The 24806-nt window shown below is 45.1% G+C and overlaps 1 protein-coding gene across 3 annotated transcripts in view; it reads right to left on the bottom strand.

Annotated features, from left to right (window-relative positions):
* CAMK4 (calcium/calmodulin dependent protein kinase IV) overlaps positions 1-24806 on the bottom strand; it is a 284083-nt gene that overhangs the window by 25405 nt on the left and 233872 nt on the right. For all 3 annotated transcript variants that reach the window (XM_088477684.1, XM_088477682.1, XM_088477683.1), the window contains 2 exons: positions 14337-14411; positions 786-861 (listed from right to left, as the gene is read on the bottom strand). In XM_088477684.1, the coding sequence (XP_088333810.1) occupies positions 786-861; positions 14337-14411 (151 nt within the window). The remainder of the gene's footprint in view (positions 1-785; positions 862-14336; positions 14412-24806) is intronic.

The following is a 24806-nucleotide window of genomic DNA, read 5'->3' as shown; positions in this document are numbered from 1 at the left end:
AGGCAATCAGTCGCTCTGGATCTCATGCCAAAGGGGGCGTGCTGTCGATGTTGAGTGACAGCACGCCCCCTTTGGTGGGCGGGCCAGGGGAGTGGCTGCCCAAACATGTTCCCATGTGAACGCCTCCGTTTGGGGCCGGCCCCACTGACATCACGAGTTAGAGCCGAAATCTCTCTGGGGCTTGCAGCAACGAGACCCTACCACAAGGGTCTCGTCGCAAGCCCGATTGTCGCGATGGTCTTGATCATCTTCCTCACCGCTCGCTATAGCTGTGGGTGGTCACCCACGGCTATGCGAGCGGCCAGGAGGTCGTTCTAAAAAAAAAAAAAGTCCGGCCCTGATTCAGACCGAGCGCTCTGTCAGAGCGTCCGGCCCTGAATCAGGGCCTCTTTTTTCGTGAGTGTGCAGTAAGGATTTCTTCTGGGCTGTGCATGCGCAGTTTGCCGATTATTGGTCCTAACCTCCGTACTATTAACTTTGTCCACCTATGTTACCTTATTTTATAAAAAAATGTCTTAGTGCCATAATCCCATATCTACTCTGTAAAGCATTCGATAAATATGAATTGTGTTATAATAATCTCACAATAAAATAATTTGATGGTGTCCTACAGGCCAGGCAAATTACGTAACCTACTAAATTTGCTGATGTCTGTAGAGAGATACTGTAAAACTAGTTGCAGATACATTCCTCCCTTCACAATTAAACCACACATATTTTCAAGATCTCTTTGAGAAGTGATTTACACTAGAATATAAAAAGCCAATTTAAAATTCAGTACTTACAGTATATAGGTGATAATACCCACAGACCACATGTCTACTTCGGGTCCATAGGCGCACCCCCTGAGAATTTCTGGAGCTGGAATATTTTAGGGAACAAAAACTTAGTCTTAGGAGATAATTATTTTCTTATAACATTAGCTTTAGTAACAGCTGCACAGCAATCACACTGCATTGTGGTCATCACTTTCTATGTAATAAAACATTTATCTTGTGAATTAATGTACAGTTATTATATGCAAGTTTCGAAATATTGCATTGCCGAAATGGTCTTAATAATATAAAAATAAAGATATTGATGAAAGAGCACAAATTTACGGGCATACGTTCAGCTTGGCATCAGCCCCATAATGTCACTAGTCAAGTGATTTTAAGGCCTCCACAGAGCTCACGGATGCTATCACAAGGGGAAAGCAGCCAGCAGCTTCTAATATGTGAAGATGATGGCTACACAGTGGCATGGTCCGGGGGGGAGCGAAAGCTTCCCCTCACATATAAATAGTCTGAGTCTTGCACAGCGCCTTCAGGATGTAAATCTGGCAGATGGGTCGCCATGCTGCTGAAGTGCCCAGCTCACCATTTCATCTACTGCCTGGTGATCTTGTGGAGCCCGGTAGTGGTCAGCACCCTGCCTCACTCTGGGGCAGGGGCTTTTCAAGAGAGGAGGGGGCCCGTGTGCAGTCTCTGTCCAGGGCCCCCTCATCTCTCTGGCGGCTGGCTGCTCACTGAGCGCAGCGCTGCACCCACAGCCATTTTCCCTGTGGTTTCCCTACTGCGCCATTTTCCAGGCCAATTTTGACAGCGCTGATACCCGAATGCGATGCGTCATGCATCCCGCCCAAAGTACCATCAATCAGCTCCTGTCACTTTACAGGCTGTGTTTGAAAAATGACCTTTAGGAACTGATTGGTTGGTATTTAATCTCCGTCCACTTTATCTCTCTTCAAAGCTTAGTACATAGGGGTCTCTATGTCTGCACTGTAGCATGCAGAATACGCTGCACCCACTGCTCCTCCCTCCTTCACTGCCCTCCTCTGCTGAGGAGTTCCCAAATGGGGTAATCAGTGCCAGATTAAGGTTTACATAGGCCTGGATCTGAAATTTATGAAGGGCCTATAATGTGTCACTGCAAATATTAAGCATCCCCAGGATTTTAGAAGGAGTACACTAGTCGATGTGTGTACTCAGCGACGGCACGCTATATATATAAATCATGCGGTCCGTAACACACTGCACGATCTGGTCCGATATATTGTTCCCCCGCTGCATCCAGAACCATGGTGTCGGCCCCCAGATATTCGGATTGTCCTGCACTGCAGGCTGATCTAAAGATGCACAGGAGCACGCAATAGTGCATACACACTGGATGATGTGGACGATTTGTCATTCGAATTCATCCCAAACTGACAAATCATCCAAAATATCATCTTTTGTGTACTCAGCTTAGGGCCTTGGTAACAGATGGTGTATGAATGGGGTAGCGCCAAAGGAAAATCTCAGCCTGGACTCCACTTGGTCTAGAACCCCGGTCCTGTATATTGGAGCCAGAATGGCAGAAGAGGAGGGGGCGGGAGCAGCGAATAGAGACAGGGTGGGACAGAGGGGGATAGGAATTATGTGTGTCTCTGTATATCTATCTATCTATATATATATACACACACACATACATACATACACACACACTGCAGCAGGTTTGGCACTCCCATACAAACGTATACCTTCTTATGGTGTCCCCATATTAAATCCATATATAGATATTAGATAGACAGATAGATAGATAGATATGAGATAGACTTTTTGATCACTAGAATTCTTTCATTCATTCTAGAATTCAGTGTGCACCTGCTCCTCCTCCCTTTTTTTTCTGCTGTAGAACTACAAGTCTCAGCATGGTAGCACCTATTATCATGTTTAATATTAGGCTGTGCAGCCCAGCCCCTCCTTTTTTTAGATATGAGATAGATAGATAGATAGATAGATAGATAGATAGATAGATAGATAGATAGATAGATAGATAGATAGATAGATACATATGAGATAGATAGATAGATAGATAGATAGATAGACAGATAGATACACAGCCCCAAGGGAAGGTCATAACACACAGAGCAGAGCAGGACCAGACATTACATTGTGACTGACTTGTTGGATTAATGTAGACCTCACCTCATAGATGGTGACAGCTGCCCAGTGCCCATGTGTTTCTCAACCAGCTATCATTCATCAGTACTTTTCGAGGCAGCTCTGTGACTCCACTTTTCATATATTTTCAGTGCCTAGAACCAGGTGCCCAACAACTGAGTTGCTGAGGATGGAGGGATTGGGGGAAGTGAATGTGCGGGGCTCTTTAGGTGACATGGGGGCGGAGCTTAGGGCGCTGCGGGTGGTCGGGGCTTTGATGAACATAAACGAATGGGCAGGGCTTCAGAGAGCTGGATGAACGGGCAGTGCTTTGGACATCTGGGAGGTGAATGGGCGGCGCTTCTGATATCCAAGCACTGCAGAGCTTTTGGATGGCCCGGGACTGGATGGGCAGAGCCTAGGAAAGCCGGAGGTAAATGTACTTTGCAGTGCGGCTGGTGGTGGTGACAGGAAACGCTTTCCTGTTGTCAATGTCAAAACTATAGAGTATCCTGTGGGCCTCTTTTTGTGGGTGGGCCTGGAACTGTAGCTCCACCCCCCCATTGTTAATCCGGCCCTGGGGGTGATGTGTATTATGCTTTGCTGTGAGGTAAAAGGTACAGTACATTGGCTGCTGCTACTACATGGCAGTGTTATGTTGGGAGTGTGGTGCTTGGCTATGATAACACAATTACATCCACAGTCTTAGGAGACAAAGATACCAGAACCAACCTCCTCCATGACAGGGTATGAAGCAGCATGGCTGGGGCACTGCTTCCAAGTGGATGGCGGAGGGTGCATAACTTCCAAGTGGGGCACCATGTAGGGCACCCTTAGGCCTTGCACCGGTCCTGACTGCATAGCCACTTGTCTTGCGTTGCTTGCGGTATGTAATTTTGAATTTAAGCTTCAGAATCTGTTCTTACTATATATGAATGGCCGCTGGCTCAGTACCACCTTTCTTGTCCTGTCTGCTGGATATAATTTAGCTTTTGACAGCTGGAATTAGCAGTTCTTTTTGTCTCAATGATGAATGTAATCCTGAAGCTCAGTTATCACTGTGACTTATTTATAAAAGTAAAAACAAATTTTATTATTTTTATGGGTCTCACAGACACTGCGTCATTGTAAAGAGAGGGAATAAGTGACATCACACCCCCATAAGGGCATGTCGCCCCTCCTTGCTCTGGTAGAAGGGGTGTTAAATAGAGATGCTCCAGCTGTCTGGTTTGAAAGATTAAAAAAAAAAAATCAAGCTAAATTTGAGAAAGTAATAGGTGTGATCATGTTCGGACCACATTCTACATGTGTTTGATCTTACATTGATACAATTTAACATTTGGCATTCATAATGGGAAATGGAGAACCTGAAACATATATGGCAAACTTTGAACAAAGTAGTGATCATGGTTAAAATTTTAATAAATAAAAGGTATTTTAAATTTTTTTATATATTATTTAAGTAGTGTTTAGAAGTAATGATTATTATGAACACTAATTTTAACACAAACACTGAGCCAGATGGCGATTGTACAAATTCCCATTTTTTCTGAAAAGAAATGACTTAGGGCCTGATTCAGACCCGTACGCTATATGCGTGCGCTCGCAAGCGGCCTGATGTTCTGCGTATGCGCATGCGCACGCTTTGTTCTGCGTGTGTGTGAACTACTCACTGCGATCGCATACCGCTCGCTCGCCCTGCAAAGACAGCCCAGAGTAATGAGTGACAGGAGAGGCCGTTTGTGGGTGGTAACAGGGGCAGTCCTGTAATAACGGGGGGTTGGAGATGCGAACGCAGGTGCGCCTGAGTGTTTCAACGCCCTTTCAGAGGCGTGCATAATTAACAGGCAGCGTCATAGTACACGTTACTTGTCTTTTTTTTACACTGAAATGCTCTTTTTTTTACACTGAAATGCTCGCAGAGCTTGCGGTAGGGTAATGCTACCACAAGCACTGCGTTCGCATCCGATGGTCCTCCATGTACCAATGTTTTAATACACTTCCTGGGGTGTCTGCATACGCAGAGCAATCACTTGCACAGCCAAAGTGGGTGTGCTTATGCCTTGGCGAGCGATCGCATCCCATGACGTCAATTTGGAAAATTTGCATACGCTCAGTGCGAGCGTACGCATCTAGCGACCGGGTCTGAATCAGGCCCTTAATCTATTCCTAGCGCACTAACAAGACTTGAAGATCTACTTATTACACTAAAGGGATAAGTAATTGAAGATGTCTTAGTAACACTCCACTGGTTGTCACCCTTGTCTGTCTGCCACTCCCCTTTAGATTGTAAGCTCTCACGAGCAGGGCCCTCTTCTCTCATGTGCTTCTCCTTCCCTCACTGATAACATCATCTCCTTCCCACAGCTTGCAGCGGCACCAAGCCTTTGGGTTCTGCTGCCCTGCTGCTTATTTTGGTACTCTGGGGCCCATTTATTAATAATCACATTTGTAATGTAATCTGGGTGTGATATTAGCACCCATGATCGCATTACAGGATGCGATTATACTGACCGAAGGTATGAAAGAGCATCCGCAGGCAGAGTCGGATTTACACTTCATGTGGCCCTAGGCAAGTTACAGGCCTGGAGTAATGGAAGACACAGGCACATGAAGGAGGAAAACACAGGCCAGACACACACAAAGATGATACAGAGATACATAGGGGCCCGGAGCAGGATGCACTAACGTCAAAAATGCAGGCAAACACCCAAAAATGCAGTTTTCGGGGGCCTGACCGCATTTCTTATATGCATTTCTAAGATACACTCCGGGGCTTTGATACAGTGGGCAAAGCCATCTTCAGATGCCTAATGGGCTTCTATTAGTGACCGCCCCACTGGGAGGAATCCATTCAGGTCCTTCCCAACCCCCCCCTGCGCAAAGTAACGCTCTTACCGAGAGTTCGTGCTTGCGTTTTCCTTCATGCATACTGGAGTAACCAACGCCGAGCACATGGAGACATACAGCTGGTGGGGACGGGGGGGGACGGGACATTGTGGCGTCATATAAATAAAGGATGATGATGATAATAATGATAGACCAAAGTCATATTTGAAGATTATAAAAAACATTAGCATTGTACTGTGAGCAACAGATCTAAAGTTCTGTTTCAAGAATGGCCTTATCTGTGCAATTGTACACACAAAAGTACAAAACAAGCATAGTAGAAAATAAAGTAAATCCAAAATTACAATACAGTCAACTAGATGGAAAAAAAAATATACACATGTAAGTTGTAAATAATACTTACCGACTTTTAATATCTCTTCTCTGAGAGATGCCCGGAGAGAAGACACAGCTGGGCACTTTGGGGGGTGGGGCCAGGTTCCTATATGCACCACCTCCATCAAGGCAAACTGCAGTGGATCGCGGGGCGGGGCTTAATTATGCGTTTGAGTCTTTAGCTCCGCCCCTCCATACAGAGCTGCAATTCCTGGCAATTATCTCCCCATCCTACCCCTTTAATTTGGAAGTGGGCGGGATGCGGGAGATCCGGGGGACTACCTGAAAATTCGGGAGCCTCCCGCAACTTCCGAGGGAGTAGGTAAGTATGTTGTAAATGTGTTGATCCCCCCCATCTTTGATGAAAACAGTGTTGACAATTGGCATCAGTTCAAAAAGGAATGGAAAGTATACTACATCACTGGACTATTTCAGAAGTTAAAAAAGGTACAGGCATATATTTTACTAAATCTGGCTGGTGCAGAGGAAATATATATTCTTTTTATACTGTAAGCACAACAGCAAAGTACTTGTCACAGACTGCGGGTGATGCGTGGATGAATGCCGGATATAAGTGGATATCTGGTCATCATTAACTTCCCCTGCAACAGTGATGGAACCCTAAAGAAATAAGGTGCAGAATTGTATTTTCTGTCTCTGCATAGGAAGCTGTGGCCTGGCCATGATGGCATACAGCTCGCTATCAGGCCTTACTGCCCAATTCCATCCCATTAACTAACGATATCAAAAAGAACGAGCTAACTGCACACTCCAAAACATTTATTTATAATGAACCAACAAAAGTTCTAAACATTGTAATGTGGTGGTTAATTATAGCACTTTATTCATAAGGATCACCCCTATATAATATGTATTATGTGACATTGAAACTGTGGTTGTCTCAGTCTGGTATCTCATTCTAATTGGACTCACTAAATATTATAATTATAAAGATGTTTTTCATTACAAATCCTACTTCTGTGAGCAATATTGTATGTTCTGTTTTATTTAACAAAGATAATAAAATATTGAATTAGTATGAAGGTAACACAATTATAGGGGCATTTGGTTTGCCAGGAATAAATAATATGAAGCAGGAAACAGATGCATAATAAGAAGCCATGGCCTCACTTGTGCATGAAAATCAAGTTTGTGTCAGAAATGAGCCGGCATGTAGGAGAGAGTGAAATGCGCTAAAGGATGAATAAGTAATAACACTGAGTTCAAGTCGTTTTCTTATTTTACTTGTCAGCATCAACAGAAAACTATCAGGCTTATTCAATAATGTAGTACAACTAGTACTAATGTACTACTGATACCTAGCAACAACTCACAAATCTGCTTTAATTAGATTATTATTACCTAATGCTTGGTTGCTGTGGGTTATAGTCTCTTGTAACCTCAAACATGTTTATTGCCTAATGGTGCCTAGTAATGGACACTCGGCCTGATTCAGAGTTGTACGCAATGCAGCTGTTTTTGGAAATGGAGCAATATTTTGCCACTGAGCATGCATCTGAGTCACTCTGCACATGCATCTGTCTGCGTTACACTGAGCATGCGTCTGAGTCACACTGCGCATATATCTGAGTCACACTGCCCATGCGTCTGAGTCACACTGCCCATGCATCTGTCTGAGTCACTCTGCACATGCATCTGTCTGCGTTACACTGAGCATGCGTCTGAGTCACACTGCGCATGCATCTGAGTCACACTTCCCATGCGTCTGAGTCACACTGCCCATGCATCTGTCTGAGTCGCACTGTTCATGCGTCTGAGTCAGACTGCCCAGGCGTCTGTCTTAGTCACACTAAGCATGCGTCTGTCTGAGTCACACTGCCCATGCGCCTGAGTCACACTGCGCATGCATCTGTCTGAGTCACACTGTGCATGCATCTGTCTGAGTCACACTGCCCATGCGTCTGAGTCACACTGCCCATGCGTCTGAGTCACACTGCCCATGCATCTGTCTGAGTCACACTGCGCATGCGTCTGAGTCACACTGTCCATGCGTCTGAGTCACACTGTCCATGCGTCTGAGTCAGACTGCGCATGCATCTGTCTGAGTCACACTGCGCATGCGTCTGAGTCACACTGTCCATGCGTCTGAGTCACACTGCGCATGCATCTGTCTGAGTCACACTGCGCATGCATCTGAGTCACACTGCGCATGCATCTGAGTCACACTGCGCATGCATCTGTCTGAGTCACACTGCCCATGCGTCTGTCTGAGTCACACTGCTCATGCGTCTGTCTGAGTCACACTGAGCATGCGCCTGAGTCACACTGAGCATGCGCCTGAGTCACACTGCGCATGCGTCTGAGTCACACTGCGCATGCATCTGTCTGAGTCACACTGCCCATGCGTCTGTCTGAGTCACACTGCGCATGCGCCTGAGTCACACTGCGCATGCGCCTGAGTCACACTGCGCATGCGCCTGAGTCACACTGCGCATGCGCCTGACTCACTGCGCATGCGTCTGAGTCACACTGCGCATGCATCTGTGTGAGTCACACTGCCCATGTGTCTGTATAAGTCACACTGCCCATGCGTCTGTATGAGTCACACTGCCGATGCGTCTGTATGAGTCACACTGCCGATGCGTCCGTCTGAGTCACACTGAGCATGCGTCTGAGTCACACTGCGCATGCGTCTGAATCACACTGAGCATGAGTCACACTGCGCATGCCCCTGAATCACACTACGCATGCATCTGTCTGAGTCACACTGCCCATGCGTCTGCCTGAGTCACACTGCGCATGCGCCTGAGTCACACTGCGCATGCGCCTGAGTCACACTGCGCATGCGCCTGAGTCACACTGCGCATGCGCCTGAGTCACACTGCGCATGCCCCTGACTCACACTGCGCATGCGTCTGAGTCACACTGCGCATGCATCTGTGTGAGTCACATTGACCATGCGTCCGTCTGAGTCACACTGCCCATGCGTCCGTCTGAGTCACACTGCGCATGCATCTGAGTCACACTGCGCATGCGTCTGAGTCACACTGCACATGCATCTGAGTCACACTGCGCATGCATCTGAGTCACACTGCGCATGCGTCAAGATACGTTACCGTAGTCGCAGTGTGATTTACAGGCAGGGAGCATTTGGGGGTGGAAACGGGGAGTGTCGGCTAAAAATGCAGGCTTATCTCGACCGTTTCGGGGGCGAACTGACAGCAGCAGTAGACTCCAGGCACTAGAGTGTGCACCGAGTCTACTGTGCATGCGCAGTTCGCCGGGAAAATGACAGCCATTTTCCTGGTGATTTCCTACTGCGCATGCGCAAAATGCTGGGAAAATGGTCGCGGTGGCCATTTTCCTGGCATTTTCAACAGCGCTACTTTGTGGGACATCGGGGAGGTAAGTATGAAAAAAACAAAGTATGGATGCAGGGTGTGTGGTACACCTATTATAAATACGCCCCTGCTTGAAACACAAACTCTGCACACTGAATAGCTAGCTCCTTTATACAAACTAAATAAAAGTAACATAACAAGGACATTTTAATACATTCATCCCTTAACATTTACATTAGACAAATACAAAAGGCAAATATAATTTCCTTTAACTATACCAGAAGGTCAAAGCGATTGCTTCTGTGCCCAAAAATTTGTAGGTCACAAAATGTTTTTAGTTATTTTTATAAATCTACATAAGAATATTAATTTCTGACTTTTAAGTATTTGACCTTTGTGTTTTGGACATGTTTATTATACAAGGATTTATATCCTTATATATATATAGGATTTATATATTTATTATACTGTACCATCTGCTCTCAGAGTAAAACATAAGTGCATCTTTGAAAAGAACAGTAGTAATATATATATGTATTTAAGACACACAAATATAATTTTAAATTAATTGTCTCTAAAACAGTTTTTCTATTTAATGAATAAGCATGGTAGATCAAGAATAATTTGATATCACTGAGTGATTAAATAATTGTGAGTTTGTCTGGGTTATGAATCTCAATTACTAAATCCCCCAAAGCAATTTCTGAAATTGCATCTCATTATTATTTAAGAATCTTAAAAAAAAAATCAGTACAGACATACTGAGCAACGTTTAACCCCTCTATAACAATGGTATATCATCATACACTGCCCTGAATGGCTTTTACTACGGACATCAATGACAATGCTTTCTATCAGTGGCGTATCTATAATGGGTGCAGGATGTTTGATGCTATGGGCCCCTGAGTCAATTAGGGCCCCGCGGTGCACACCATCTTTCTGGCAATGTCTATGGAAAGATAGTGCCAGCACTTCACAATTTGCTGCACATACGCCATCTTTCTGAAGACACTGCTGGAAAAATGGCACCTCCAGCAAAAAGTATATTGGGGGGGCATCCCGCATGGACATATGGCACCTTTTCCTGTTAAAAAGCCTCTGCTTACTGTACTTGTAATGTCCAGTATGCCTCTTTCATATCAAAATCACACACACAGGTTAGTTTTTGTGAGAAGCCAATTAACTACCAGTATGTTTGTGGATTGTGGGAGGAAATCAGAGTACCTGGAGGAAACTCATGCAAATACGGAGAAAATATACAAACTCCACACACTTAGGGCTTTGGTTGGAATCAAAACCAAGACCTCTGTGCTGTGAGGCAGCTTATCATTACGCAACCAAGCTGCCCCACTACTTTATTTGTTTAGCTATAGAATATAATTTTCTTATTTAATAAGCACCAGAGTACATTTTTGTTTTCCTCTCAAGTCACTGGGGAACACTGCATTTTCAGGTAAGGCTGCACCTTATGAAAAACAATTAGGCACTATAGAGTTTTATTAATGTGTTCCCCTAACATGATAAGGTTAATGAGTACGTTCTAGACCAAGAGTCTCATAAGTTATCCAGCTACTTTATGATACAATTAATATCATTGGGGGCGATCCAATTAGGTGCCGGACATACCATGGGGTTTTAGCTCCCTGGTTAAGTGCCCGGAGCCATTCAAATTATTACCCACGGTAAGCCCGCAGCAAAGACACGGTAAGCCATACTGTAGCTTCTGGGTTGTGCCCGGATCTATGCAATTACCGCCCGTTGTAATATTGCGACTAGCTCCGGAGGCACTAGTCAAAGCAGATTTCTGCTCGCATCTCAGGAAAGTGTAGCAGAAATCTGCATTAAGTGCACCCTTAAGTCTAGTGGCAGGCTTACCGTGGCCAGTAATTGAATAGCTCTGGGCACTTAGGGCTTCATTCAGAGGTGGCCATACGGTCTACGACCGCACGGCCGCCTCGATGTTTGTCCTTCGTGCGCATGCGTGAGACCCGCTACGACCGACAGCGTCGGTCGTAGCGGGTCTCTTTCCAAAGGGGGCGAGCTGTCGATGTTGATTGACAGCTTGCCCCGTTTGGAAGGCGGGCCGGGGGGGTGGCAGCCCAAACGTAGGCGTTCCCATGGGAACGCCTGCCGTTTGGGGGAGGCCCCACTGACATCACTAGTGATGTCAGTGGAGAGCTTCCGGCTCTGACAGAGCCAGAAGCTCTCCGGGGCTTACGACAAGTGAGACCCTACCCTAGGGTCTCGTCGTAAGCCCCGATGGTCGCGATGGTCTATGACCATCGCCACCATCACCCTAGCGGTCGTTAGAGCTGTGGGTGTAAACCCACAGCCTAACAACCGAAACAGAGGCGGCTGGTCAGGATGCAAGCGGCCACCCAGTTTCTGAGCGACCGCTTGCATCCTCCGACCGCCTCTGAATGAGGTCCTTAGTCCGGAAGCTAAGACCCCGCAGTAAATTGTGCTAATTGAATTACCCCCATTGAGGTGTAGCACCACTATAGTCAACTTGTGGAATGTTAGCAGCAGACAAGTTATAGCAGTTCACACATGGGGCACTTGGTGAGGTGGAAAGTACTGTATGTATGTATGGAATCATAAGGACTATAGGACTATAGGTTATAAGGACTAACAAGAAGGCTTGGATGCATTAAGGGGCCTATTCATCATCACTTAATTTCTACAAAAGCAGGTGAAAATGCAAATTTTCACCTGCAACTGTAGAAATTAAGTTATCGGGCCATTCATCAAGAAGGTGAAACAGTAGATATCACAGATATCTCCTACTTACCTTCATCTGGCGGAATGTCCCGATACACTAGTATGGGGACAGAATTCATCAATCCCTGAAAATATAATATTTTCAGAGCTTGACTGCGGGAACATCCACCAAATTCAGATGGCGAGTGCTCCTACTCGCTGCGAGCAACCCATTCCTTCCCTATGGGAAGGAGGTCCGGGTTGTAAAGAGGGATCCTTTCGGATCCCTCCGCCCCTGTCCGGCTCCTTCTGCTGGACGTCAGGGCTCTTGTGCGCATGCTTGACCATAATGAACAGACCCCCAAATCACAACTAGTGATATAATATTAAACTTGGTCACACACGACCCAGTTAATTGTTCAAGCTCTAAAATGATGTCATGAAGTCAGGTCACGTCAGTGCGTCAGGTCACATGTTATGGCTGCCTGAAAAGTACAGTTTTTGGAATATTTCAGTTTTTGGAATTGTCGAAGCTGGATTATTGGCTGAGACAAGATCAGTTTAAAATTGAATCGCAGCGATACCATTTTGCGACTGGCCGCAAGACGCCATTTTGCGAATGACCGTCTAAGCGCCATTTTAGATAAACTCACTCTTTAGTACATGTGGCGATATTACTATTAGCATCATGCGATTGCATCTGTGACCATCGCCATAATTTACGCCGATTCACCAAAAGCCTATTTCATGACTTTACGTAGTTTGGGTGCTCTGGATAAAGTGTATATTATTATAATTCCCCTAAAGGATATATTGCATTAACTGAACAGAGCAAATGGCCACGTGACAACTAGTCTGTGTAAACAAGCTTCCTGGATACAACGTCTTCTCTCACTCCAGGTGGCCCTGCTCGAATTAACAGACTTCCTGCACCTTACATTAACAGGCTTCCTGCAATAAAAATACCTTCAAAGCCAAGAGTGTTATCTTAGGTTTTGGGTCTTCTAGCTGTGCTAATTTGCATTTTACACTAGAGTCTGGGAGAACAAAGGACGTTACTTTTGAGCCTGGGAAGGGTGGGGGCTGCTGAGAGAGGGGGGCGTGTGGAACTATAAGGATCAGCATTTCACACTGCTAGGTGTTCACTTAGTTTAAATGAGATGTAAGTGCACCATTTCTCTTACACACATTAATACGCAGAATTGCGCTGGTAACTAATCGCATATTAGTGAATGCATAAGATCCTATATGAAAACGCTGTTCATTAGCTTTATGCGCACGCATCTGCTCCAAGTTAACTAGCGTCTTTATATCAAACCCCGCATACTCACACATTACATATCCAAATACAAGGTTCCATAAGCTTTAAGGGATAAGATTTAAGTTAGTTCATTTAGTAAAAATGCTGTGAAATAAAGATTATTTGGTAACTAAGGTTTTATACATGCTAAGTAAGCCGTGTTTGGTTTTGTACTGATGCGTACTCTTTCAACAGTATTCCGGTACCATCGGTGTGGAGATCACATCATGCATTCTCAACTTATGGACCGCAGAGACTTCAAGCAACAAAATGTATATAATATGAACAACTGTTAGGATGTTACATGGGGCGGGAAACCAGAGACCCTCAGTTGTTGGAGGCTGGGTTGTGTCTATTTGAATCAGCCTGTTAAATGCTCTGTAACAGATGTATCCCCCTTGGGAACCAATGGCATCAGCAACAAACTTCTCTATTGTGTTGTCTATTTCTGGGGGGTATAAATATGTGTGCTCCAACACTGGGTCTTGGTCTTCTTGCTGAATGCTGATTGACAAAGGGGTTTCTTGCTGATGCCTAACATCTGGTCCGGAAGCGCTGCATATGTATACTGTACTTGGGTCTGTATAATTCCTTTGCGCCGAATTGTGTCTGGATCAATAGCGTATAACTGACTGTACTTTTACTTGAATAATACTTGTGCTTTGGAACCACAGATTCCAGGTTTGAAGTCTTTATTTACTGTATGACTGTGTACGCAAATTAGCGTCATCCTTAGAAGGTATAGGCAGGATATTAGAAGGTATAGGAAGGAGTGTATAGAGGTTCTAATATAGATTCCTTAGAATATACGGATATGGAAGACTCAACCTTTAATATGTACTTGGATTTTGAAAAGGATAACATATAAAATGTGAAACAAATTAAATATGACTTTGTATTACTTACCACAATACCCCGGCGTTCCACAAACAGTCTTCATTGTCACTTGATCATCCACAATTTTTGAAAGTCCAAAATCAGCTAAAATCATAAAAAGCTATGGTTATATCAGTGAATAATTGTGTTTTATGGTTAAATGAATTTGCACAACATTTTAGTTGACATGTTTATGTTCAAGTATTCCTTCAGTTACTGTACTGGAACCCAGCATAACGGTAATGCTGTCTTCTGGAAGCTGAGCCACTCTAGAGGGTATATTTACTACAGTGAGAGTTTTTAGAAGTGGAGATGTTGCCCATTGCAACCAATCACATTCTACTTAACATTTAACTAGCACCTTCTAGAATATAATAGCTAAATTCTGATTGGTTGCTATGGGCAACATCTCCACTTCTAAAAACTCTTACTTTCATAAATATACTACTAGCTGTTCTAAGGGATGTACGGTAAACATGGCTTCAGAATGGATCGGCTGCTTCTATCCATTCAAGAGCAGCATTTCAGTTCTACTTTACAATGACGATTTATTGATTATCAACGGTGTAAGCAAAACACATGCAAATTTTAAAGGGTATGGTATTGTAAGAATTATTTTAAAAAAAATGTATCTACAGTATCTTTCGGACATACTGATCATACCTAATGAATTAAGTATGCAGCAGGACCACCTGCCACTGATTTACAAGGACAATGTCATGTCAAGGAGGTAGTTGTAGAACGCCATTGTGACTGAGACCACATTAGAGATATACACTGATCCCTCATGGGGCAAAAAAGAATATCTGGAAATTCTATCCTAGTGATTGCACCACACAGTTCATTTACATATATTGTATTTTACTGTAAGCTGTTCCCTCAAGAGCACAGAGGTGGTGTGAGTAGGCGTTTGATGAAGACTGAGAGCTTGTGCATTCCACAGTTGAAGTTTAATCAATGAGGAGAATTGTAGATGTTAGAGCCTCTTAAATGGAGTAGGCAGCAAATATCTTTAAAATGTATATTTGGTGAATGTGAAATATCTTATGTATACAAATAAGGAATGAACAGATTTGATGAAATAGGGAGAAAAGTTCACGCGTCCTCATACATCTAGCCTCAATATGCCATGCAATGCGAGGCGCCTTGCACTAGTGACCCGCCAGGTGCTGTGCCACTCTGCTTGCACCGAGTGTCTTTTTCGCCCAAACTTGTGTCTTAATCGCAATGTGATGCGACTAAGATGCACCTGATTAATTTCATATGTGATACTTGTATATCTGTGTGCGAATGAGTCTGTTAACAAAACACAACGGACCCTGGAGTGTAAATTTCGTATACAGATTCAGACGCAATCTGTTTGGCGCAGCTGCTGCAATAACGTATGAGGACACATCTGTACTTGTGACAATGTGAATGTAAAAATGTGGCAAAATTGCATTCTTACCTGTGTGTTCTTAGAGGCTGCTTCAGACCTGTTCGCAAGCGCACAGCGCTCGCAAGCGGGTCGATGGTCCCCCTCTGCGCATGCACCACCTCCGGCGTGTGCATGCGCGAGACACGTCCAGCGACGGCAGCTCCGTCGCTACGGGTCTCGCTACAAGACGGGGAGGCTGTCGATGTTGATTGACAACTTGCCCTGTTTTGTAGGCGGGGAGGGGGGGTGGCTGCACAAACGCAGGCGTTCCCTTAGGAACGCCTGGCATTTGTGGGCGGCCTTACTGACATCAGGGAGTCCACTCGGGCTAGTGAGAGCTGAGACCCTACCACAGGGTCTCCTCGCAAGCCCGATGGTCGCGATAATCGCAACGGGCTCCAGGCTGCTCGCAAAAGCTGTGGGTGGTTACCCACAGCTTAGCGAGCAGCCTGGTAAAAAAAATTTAAAAAAATCCCCGTCCTTGTTCAGAGCCAGAGCTCGCTAGCAGCGAGCGCCTCTGATAATAATAATATATGTGCAGTGAAGGATAGCGCTAGATACACATACTAGATACACTAGTCACCATCACCACCATCTTACATGTGGAACTAGTAGAATGCCCTGGCTGAAAGCCATTGACTGCATGAGGATCCCGGTAGAATTGAGGATCCTGTAGAATTATAAGTGCTAGCATACTCTAGGACAGTGTTTCCCAACCCTGGTCCTCAAGGCACACTAACAGTCCAGGTTTTAGTGATATCCATGCTTGAGCACAGATGGTTAAATCAAAATAAGTGCAGTACTAATTAAGACACTTGTGCTTAAGTATGGCTATCTTTTAAACCTGGACTGTTAGTGTGCCTTGAGGACCGTGGTTGGGAACCCCTGATCTAGGAGCCAGAGCCCACTGGTACCTGTAGTTCTACTCAGAAAACTAACAGTAAGTTAAGACACTGATACTATTGAAAAAAATTAATTTCAAAATAGACTGCAAAATTCTTCCTTTACAAACATTATTTTACTCATAATTACTTACTGATCTTCTTTTCTTCTTTCTGGAAATAATCCAAAGGATAAAAAAAAAAAAAAAACATCTCATGACTTGCTCTGCTAGGAGTTGTTAATGAGTGATAAGATAGAGTAGCCAATCAGTTCAGCATGCTCGTCATCATGAGAAAACTGCTATGGCTGGCTACAAGTGTATAGAATCAGTATATCAACAAATCTGTATATGAATGAAGCAGTATATCCATGCACTTGTATATCAATGACGCAGTAGATCAATGAACTGTACTGGCCCACTGGGGATGATTCAGAGATGTGCGTTAACGTGATTGTGACTCCTTGCATGACCCGCACTGTGCAGTACTGGTCTGCGATCCCGCACACAGGCCGGCAGCAGACTGTGGGCCTGATTCATTAACGATCGCAACTGCGATTACGCACGCAGTTGGCCGATTGTTGTGCACAAAGGTCTTACTGCGATCGAACAGTGATCGCAGTGACTACGCAGACCCATCGCAGAGTGATTGACAGGAAGTGAGTGTTGGGTGGCGACGGGAGGTGATCGGTGAAATGCAGGCGTGCCAGTGCGTTTGAACGCTGTTACAGGACGTGCATAAATTAGCCACTGCAATGCCATACGCAGGTCGGGCTTTCACTGCGTGCGTTGAGGTTAGCAATTTCTGAATAGGGTTCAGACATTGTGCAAGTGTGCGTGAGGCTACGATGGTACTCGATGTTACCGATGATTTTACTATTTTGCCAAGTATTACGGATGCGAGTAAGGGGATGTGGGCGTCCTTATGTTAGGCTGCGACGGCATTGCGATTGCAAACATTAGCATATTTTCTCAGTGGACCTGCGCGTGTAATCGCAGCTGCGATCCTTAATGTATCAGGCCCTGTAAACGATTGAGTCTGCTGCCATTTCTGGGCAGGGAGGGGGCGGCGACGGCCTCCGTTTCACAAAACATAGGGGCGTGTCGTCACCATTGGGGGGGAGGGAGGAGGCCAGGATCTCCGCCGGCTGATGGAGATTTCTTGGGCTCTTTTGTGCATCTGTGGTCATGGTCACCCAGCCTGCCGAGGATCACGCAGATGATCTGATGCTGCGACCATGGACGCAGCTCGGATCAGTAATGCATGGAGGAGGCGTGATACCTCCTGCTGCATTACCATAATAGTGCTATCGCAGCTGCTACCATGCGATAGCAATAGTGTCTGAGCCTGAATCACCCCCAGTGTACTTCATTCAAAGCTCAGGTTAGGCGTAGTTCACCCATAGGGACGTGAGCCCCATACTGACATGGGGTAACTCAAACTATTATAGTCCAACCAGACTAGCTGGATTCCTTGATGCTAGTTGTGCTGTTTGCCGGGTGACCCTATGCTGTTTGTCCCCATGCCTTTGTGGTACCCAGTCCAGGCTATTAGTGTTGGTGCGGATTTCCATTTATGGCGAACAAAAGACTCCTAACTGGCGTATCTGAAGATGTTGCCTGCTCAGAGTAGGCTACTAATAAATGAAATATAAAAATAAACTTGTGAAGGACAAATCAAATGATTACCTGTATTTTAAAAACAAATACAGCTTGTTTGCTGAGATTGAAGCAGTGGTAAGTGGAGTGGACAGATCTGGAATTTGAAATAGTAAGAATAGTAAAACATTCCTATCATATACATACTCCTAGTATGCATGACGTGTGTGGGATGTAGTCAGGATGCTGGACGACAGAATACCGACACTGAAAACCCGACATGGGAATAAAGATAGGCGTCAAAATCCCGTGGGTTAGGCACCACTAGGGAGAGGTAAGGCACCCACCCCGGGAGGGTTAAGTTTAGGGTGCGGAAAGGGGGGTTAGGGTTAGGCACCCCTAGGGAGAGGTAAGGCACCCACCCCGGGAGGGTTAAGTTTAGGCTGCGGAAAGGGGGTGTTAGGGTTAGGCACCAACGGGGGAGGTTAGGGTTAGGCACGAGGGGGGAGGTTAGGGTTAGGCACTACTAAGGGAGGGTTAGGGTAGGGAAAGGGGAGGGTTAGGGTGCTTACCAGCCCCAGTCAGGATTTTCATCCATCGGTCTTCCACTGTCGGTATTTGATCCGGCGGCTATTAAGCCGTCAGGATAACACACCGATTCCACGTGTGTAAATGCCAGAAATTAATACCTCATATCATAGTATTGCACCTAAATTTCGCAGATGATACAAGTGAGTGAATTCACTCCCCTACAAAGTCAAAACATGAACTATCCACTGGCACACAAATCAAAAGTTTTACAGAGTGTTGTTTAGAATATCACATGTCACTCACCCCACCCTCCTGCCTCAGCCATCTCTCTCTCTCTCTCCAGCTCGCATCAGAACTCTTAGCATTGGAGGACTCAATCTGCCTCTTTCTCTTCATTAGAGCTCCACAGACAGCGGTCTCTGCAGGTTACCCAGGGAATTAGGGGCCTGATTCAGATGTGGACACTAATGCAATCACAGCTGCGATTCCGTACACAGCAGCTGAGAGAAAATGTGCTAATACTATAGCTGCCTGGAAATGTATTGCAGATCCAAGCAACTGTGTGCAGATCATTCGATAATTGACCATCTGAACAACACTATGGTCACTGCCATTCACAAACTAAAACAGAGCCTTGCTTTGTGCTCCGAGCTCCTGGCTCTGGTCTCTGTCACGAAGCCTCTATGATGTTGTGACACAGAAGCGCGGAGCACCCAATGTCATGACATCGCGACGCAACTGAATAGAAGCTTTAGTTAGTCAAGTCCTTCACTTTGCCAGGGGTGCCCGGCCCCCTAGTTAAAGTACTGGCCTTAAGGTGCCTATCCATTAGGCGACCTGAAAGTCTGAACGTCTAGCGTTCAGACTTTCAGGTCGCCGAGGTGCAGTGTCCGCACTGAACGGCGTTCATTGAACGTCATTCAGTGAGGAGCCCGACCTCCTATCTGTGAACATGCCGAACCTGACGAGCGTCGTCAGGTTGACGGGCATGTTCAGTAGACAGTCGGGGTCGGCAAGGACCCAGCACACATGCGCATCGCTGGTCCTTGCCGGCTATCCATTACACGACTTTGTGAACAATGCGACCAAAACCTCCTGGTTTTGGTCGGATTGTTCACAAAGTCAGGTAATAGATAGGCCCCTTTATATTTCATCAAAGGTGATTTCAGATGTCCCTTCAGGCTAACCAATATTGATCTCAGTAGAATTGCAAAGCTTGAATAACCATAAGGCAATCACTGAATTGTTCACATTGTTAACGCCACATAAAATGTTTGCAAACATTTCATGCTAACAATATCCTTGCTTAACCACTCGGTCTTTCTGTTTATTTTAATGCACTTATATTTCATGTGCTTCACAATAGAAACCCATTAAAACAGTAAATTATATTGTTTGCTGAGATCATTTCAAATCAGGGCAACCCAGAAACGAGGTATAACAGAGGCTACGCAGGTCAGCATCATTCTCTAGAGCACTTTGAACGTTTATTAGTCAAACATTAGTTGCTAGATTTTAATACCCTTGGGCGTTTTGTGACTAAAAATTACTGGAAAAGCATGTCATTTTGCATTTTAGAATAAGATAAAGTTAAAATAAAATGCCAAAGATGTGTTTTTCTTTTAAAATTCCATCTACAAATTCAATGCATTATTTATTAGACTGCGAAGTGGATAAATACAAAGCATCACTGCAGTGTAACATTAGAACAAAGGTCCCATGATTTTATATTTCTGCTTTAGAAAAAAAATAAAAAGGTTCCCTTGGAGCTCTATCACCCAGGAGAGCATTTTGTTCAGAGTGCTATGGTCTTTGCCATTCAGGATTCCTCCAACCTGCACAGCAAGAGAGCCGTGATATAGGAAGCCAGCCCGGGAGCAGCGAGCATGGTGAACAAACTAGACTCAAAGAGCATTTTGAGCTGTCAGAGTACAGATCTTACTCTCTGGCAGGATTATTTTACTCATCACAGATCTCCTGCTGTGTGTGTTGGAGATAACCTGTCTGGACAGGAGCGTAGTGTAAAAACGGTGCATTCAATAGTGTTCTCTCTCCTGAGCTAATGAGGTTACCGGGGAACCTGCATTTTTCCTTAACTTTTGCAAGAAAAGAGACAGATGCTTTTTAAGGATTTCTCCAGTCAAAACTTTCTTTGCCTAACTCAGGGATGGGGAACCTCTGGCCCGTGGACCGTATAAGGCATCATTAGTTCTGGCCCTCTGAACTTTTTTCTGCTAGCCTCATCTGGATAGCAGAGTGCCTATAATGGCAGCCTGCAGCCAGAATATATGAAACAGTGCAGCCTGGAGGGTCCTAATGGAGCATACACACGGTCAGAATTGTCAGATTTGTCAGATGAACGATTGAACGATTTTACCAAAGTTTTGAACAATTTGAACGATTGAACGATTTTTGACTGCATAAAAATGAATGGAATCGTCCAAGTCTGACTGCAAACACATCTGATTTCAGATATCGGTATCTGACAAATGGGAACGCACATCGTTCATCGTCCATCGTTCAGGCATGTCAGATATGTCAGATTTTCCTTCAGATATGAACGACTGAACGATTTTTAAATCGTTATCGTTCAGATCTGAAGGAAAAATCTGCCCGTGTGTATGCACCATAAGGATGCTCCAGGCATTGCTGTAATCACTGGCGATTGTGGCCACATTCCCGTTTACAGAGGGGGCGTGGCCTGCACCAGGCCCGCGAATAATGTTATATATATCAATATGGCCCTCTGCAGAAAAAAGATTCCTCACCCCTAGCCTAACTAGTTACCATGTGACACGCTTTCATTGTTTAAGCAGCTACACATCTCCATCGCAGCCTGAAGACATTCCATCAAGTATCACGTGTTAAGTATTCCATTTTCATAAGCTTTAGATCAGTGATTTTCAACCTTTTTCAACTCTGTGCACACTACACAATATTTTAAAATTGCGAGGCACACCATCTTTTTTTTTTTGCTCCCCACAGAAAACAACTGCCACATTGCTCCCCACAGAAAAAGAAACCCATGGCTGGCCCCCACAGAAACAAAAATGCCAACACATTGCTCCCCACTAAAAAGTAAAACTTGGAGGGTCCCCACTAAAAAACAAACATGGCTGGACCCCAGAAACACAAAAAAAGCAAAAACACATTGCTCCCCACTAAAGAAAACAAAACCATTGGCTGACCTCACAGAAAATTATCATGCACATTGATCAACCTTGTCACTCACACACTGCGTCGGGCGAGCGTGCGGACGGGCTTCCAGGCGCGCAGGAGATAGAGAGAGCAGGCTAGCTGGTGGAGCGGGCGGGAAGGCAGCGGCCAACGAGGCATGCGTGACCTGTGATGTCACGCCGCCGTGTCTTGGCAGGTCACGGCCCGGGCGCGCCTGAGTCTCCCAGAGGAGCTCAGCGGTCCGGGCCGCAGTACTGTAAAATGTGCCAGGCGGCTCTGACCACCGCGGCACACTTCATGACAGGCCACGTGCCGCGACCACTGCTTTAGATTCTAAATCAAGTTACTGGTAATTTTTAAAACTGTTGCACAGGTAAATATCTGAACAAATTGATTTATCCGATAGCAACTACAGTAGCCAACAATTTGCCTCTATAATCTATACTATGTTATACAAATGACTATTAGAATAAGACTGGTTATTATGGACCCAAACACATTTTTAATTATTAATGCATAACATCAGAAAATACCAACCAGTGTGTTTCTGTATTTAGACGTTATGAAATTAGGATCCAATACAATATCTTACTAGAGTGGTCATCTGTACTGTATACATGAATAGGGCAAGTACTCTCATACAGTATAGATTCAAATAACTACTGCTTGGGTTAAATTGTACTTGAAGCAATAAACTAGTTTAGCAAATTAACTCGGGGTTAGTAAGACAGAGCAAACAAACAAGCTGTCAGAACTTAGCCAAGAAGTTCTTTAATTAGAATTCCTACCAATTACAACACAATTACAAACAGTTGGATGGAGATCCGATTTAAGCCAATCAATCAAACAGGTACTGATGTAATTAAATGACTTTGCCAGAGTACATTTACCTAATAGAGATATTTTGAGAAATAAATGATGAAAGAGTGGGAAAAGTAACAATTATAGTACAAGATACATTGTTGTACAGAAATGTACACTATATTATAATTATATTGTATATGTAAAGAGATAGAGAATATTACAAACTACAGTCTATCGGTCTTCACTGTGTCACAAAGCCCACGGGTAGATGTACTACATACTCACCGACATTCTGGCAGCCTCCTCCGGGAGGGGTGCAGAAGGGAGGGTGGGGGCAGATTAAGTGGGCAGAGCGGGAGCGCGCCAGCACGATCGCGTCATCACTGCTCCGGCCCCCACTTTAGAATGCCGATATTAACGGTATTACAAAGCAGGGGGTGAATCACATCATCGCTCCCCCCCCGAACCGCCCACTTTTACACACTGGCACGGGGGGTCGCAGAGGGCTGGCAGAAAATCTGGGGGACTTACCTACTCTTGCTGGGTGCCCGGAGTGACACACGATTTTTGGTAGGTTCTTGACAGTCCCGGGAGAGTAGGGAAGTATGATGTACTAAGCCTTGGAGAGAGCTAAAGTACCAACCAATCAGCTTCTGTCACTTTACAGGTTGTGCTTGAAAAATTACAATTAAAAGCTGATTGGTTGGTACTTTATCTCACTCCACCCTAAGGGCTCTATTTATTAACATTATTTTTACTAAAGTAAAGTGAAAAAGGGTGTTTTCACACCCTTTTCACATTATTTTAGTATCACCTACAGTTACTAAAGGGCAATTGGAGTAGAATTCATAAAATTCTACTCCAACCCCTAAGTATCACATATTTTAGTAAGCAGATCGCATTCCCCATAATTGTAATGGGAAATGTGATCTGGCCAAAGTTACTAAAAATAAAATTTTAAAAAAATACCGGGGGAAGCCCTGTGATAATAACGCCACCTGGAGGTCTCCCCCAGTTACCGGACTCCTGCTCTGCTCTAAAAGGCAGAGCAGAGCCCGGAGCCGGCCCCAGTGATCAGCTGTGTCGTTTAAACAGACCACACGCTGATACACTGCAAACAAAAAGAAAAAAAAATAGTAAAAAATAAAAACTTACTAGGGACCGGAGATCAGAGCTCCAGTGATGTCTCCCCTCCGGTTAGCTGGTCTCCCATCCTGCACTGGGGCCCGGTCGTCACCTGACCGACTCCCAGTGCAGGATGGGATGTCAGTTGACCAGAGCCACGGCGGACATCACCGGAGCACCGATCACTGCAGGTAAGTGTAATTAAGGGAAGGGGGGTCGTGGGGGAGGGGTCCACAATCCCGGGGCCTAACAACGGGGGCGGGGCTTAGTGATGGACGGTTGGCGCATGCGCGGGCACTTGTCACTGTATTTTTTTGCGAAAATACCGTGATAAGGCTGCAGAGGGGATTCACAAGGACAGAGCTTTATCGCAATGCGAATTCAGACGGTAATATCACACTACAATCTGCATTCACAATGCGGATTGTAGTAAATAGAGCCCTAAGAGACGGCCCTTTAATGCTGCAAATAATAGCAGCTTTGCACAAGTGTATTTAGCGAGGGGGTCTGAGAGGAGGTCCAGGGCTTCTTAAACAGAGCCATACTCCATCTCTTCCCTCTGTACCTGCCTATTCTTTGTTGGGAAGTATGCATGCGTGGTGGGTGTGTGCATGTGTGAGTGTATGTGCGTGTGAGGTGGGGGTGCAGGCACAACTCTTATGTACAGACCCACTATATTCTTAAAACAGGATGTAGTTATGCGGACGGTCTCAATCCCGACAGCGTAACCCCGGCAAGGTATTTAATATAGGCATCAAAATAACGATGCCTATGTTAATCCCAAAACTCGAGGACGCCCGGACCGATCGTCCTCTCTGCTGGGTAAGTATACACTTAGCTCGGGGATGGGTGGGTTAGGTTTGGGGACCCCCGTGGGGACTTAGGGTTGGCACCTCCACGGGAAAGGTTAGGGTTAGGCTAGGGGAAGGGGGGGTTAGGCACTAGGGGGGAGGTTAACGTTAGGCAC

The sequence above is a fragment of the Taudactylus pleione genome, unplaced genomic scaffold (assembly GCF_031769625.1).
Source record: "Taudactylus pleione unplaced genomic scaffold, aTauple2 ptg000202l, whole genome shotgun sequence".
Lineage (NCBI taxonomy): Eukaryota > Metazoa > Chordata > Amphibia > Anura > Myobatrachidae > Taudactylus > Taudactylus pleione.
This window is presented reverse-complemented; position numbering and strand designations above follow the sequence as displayed.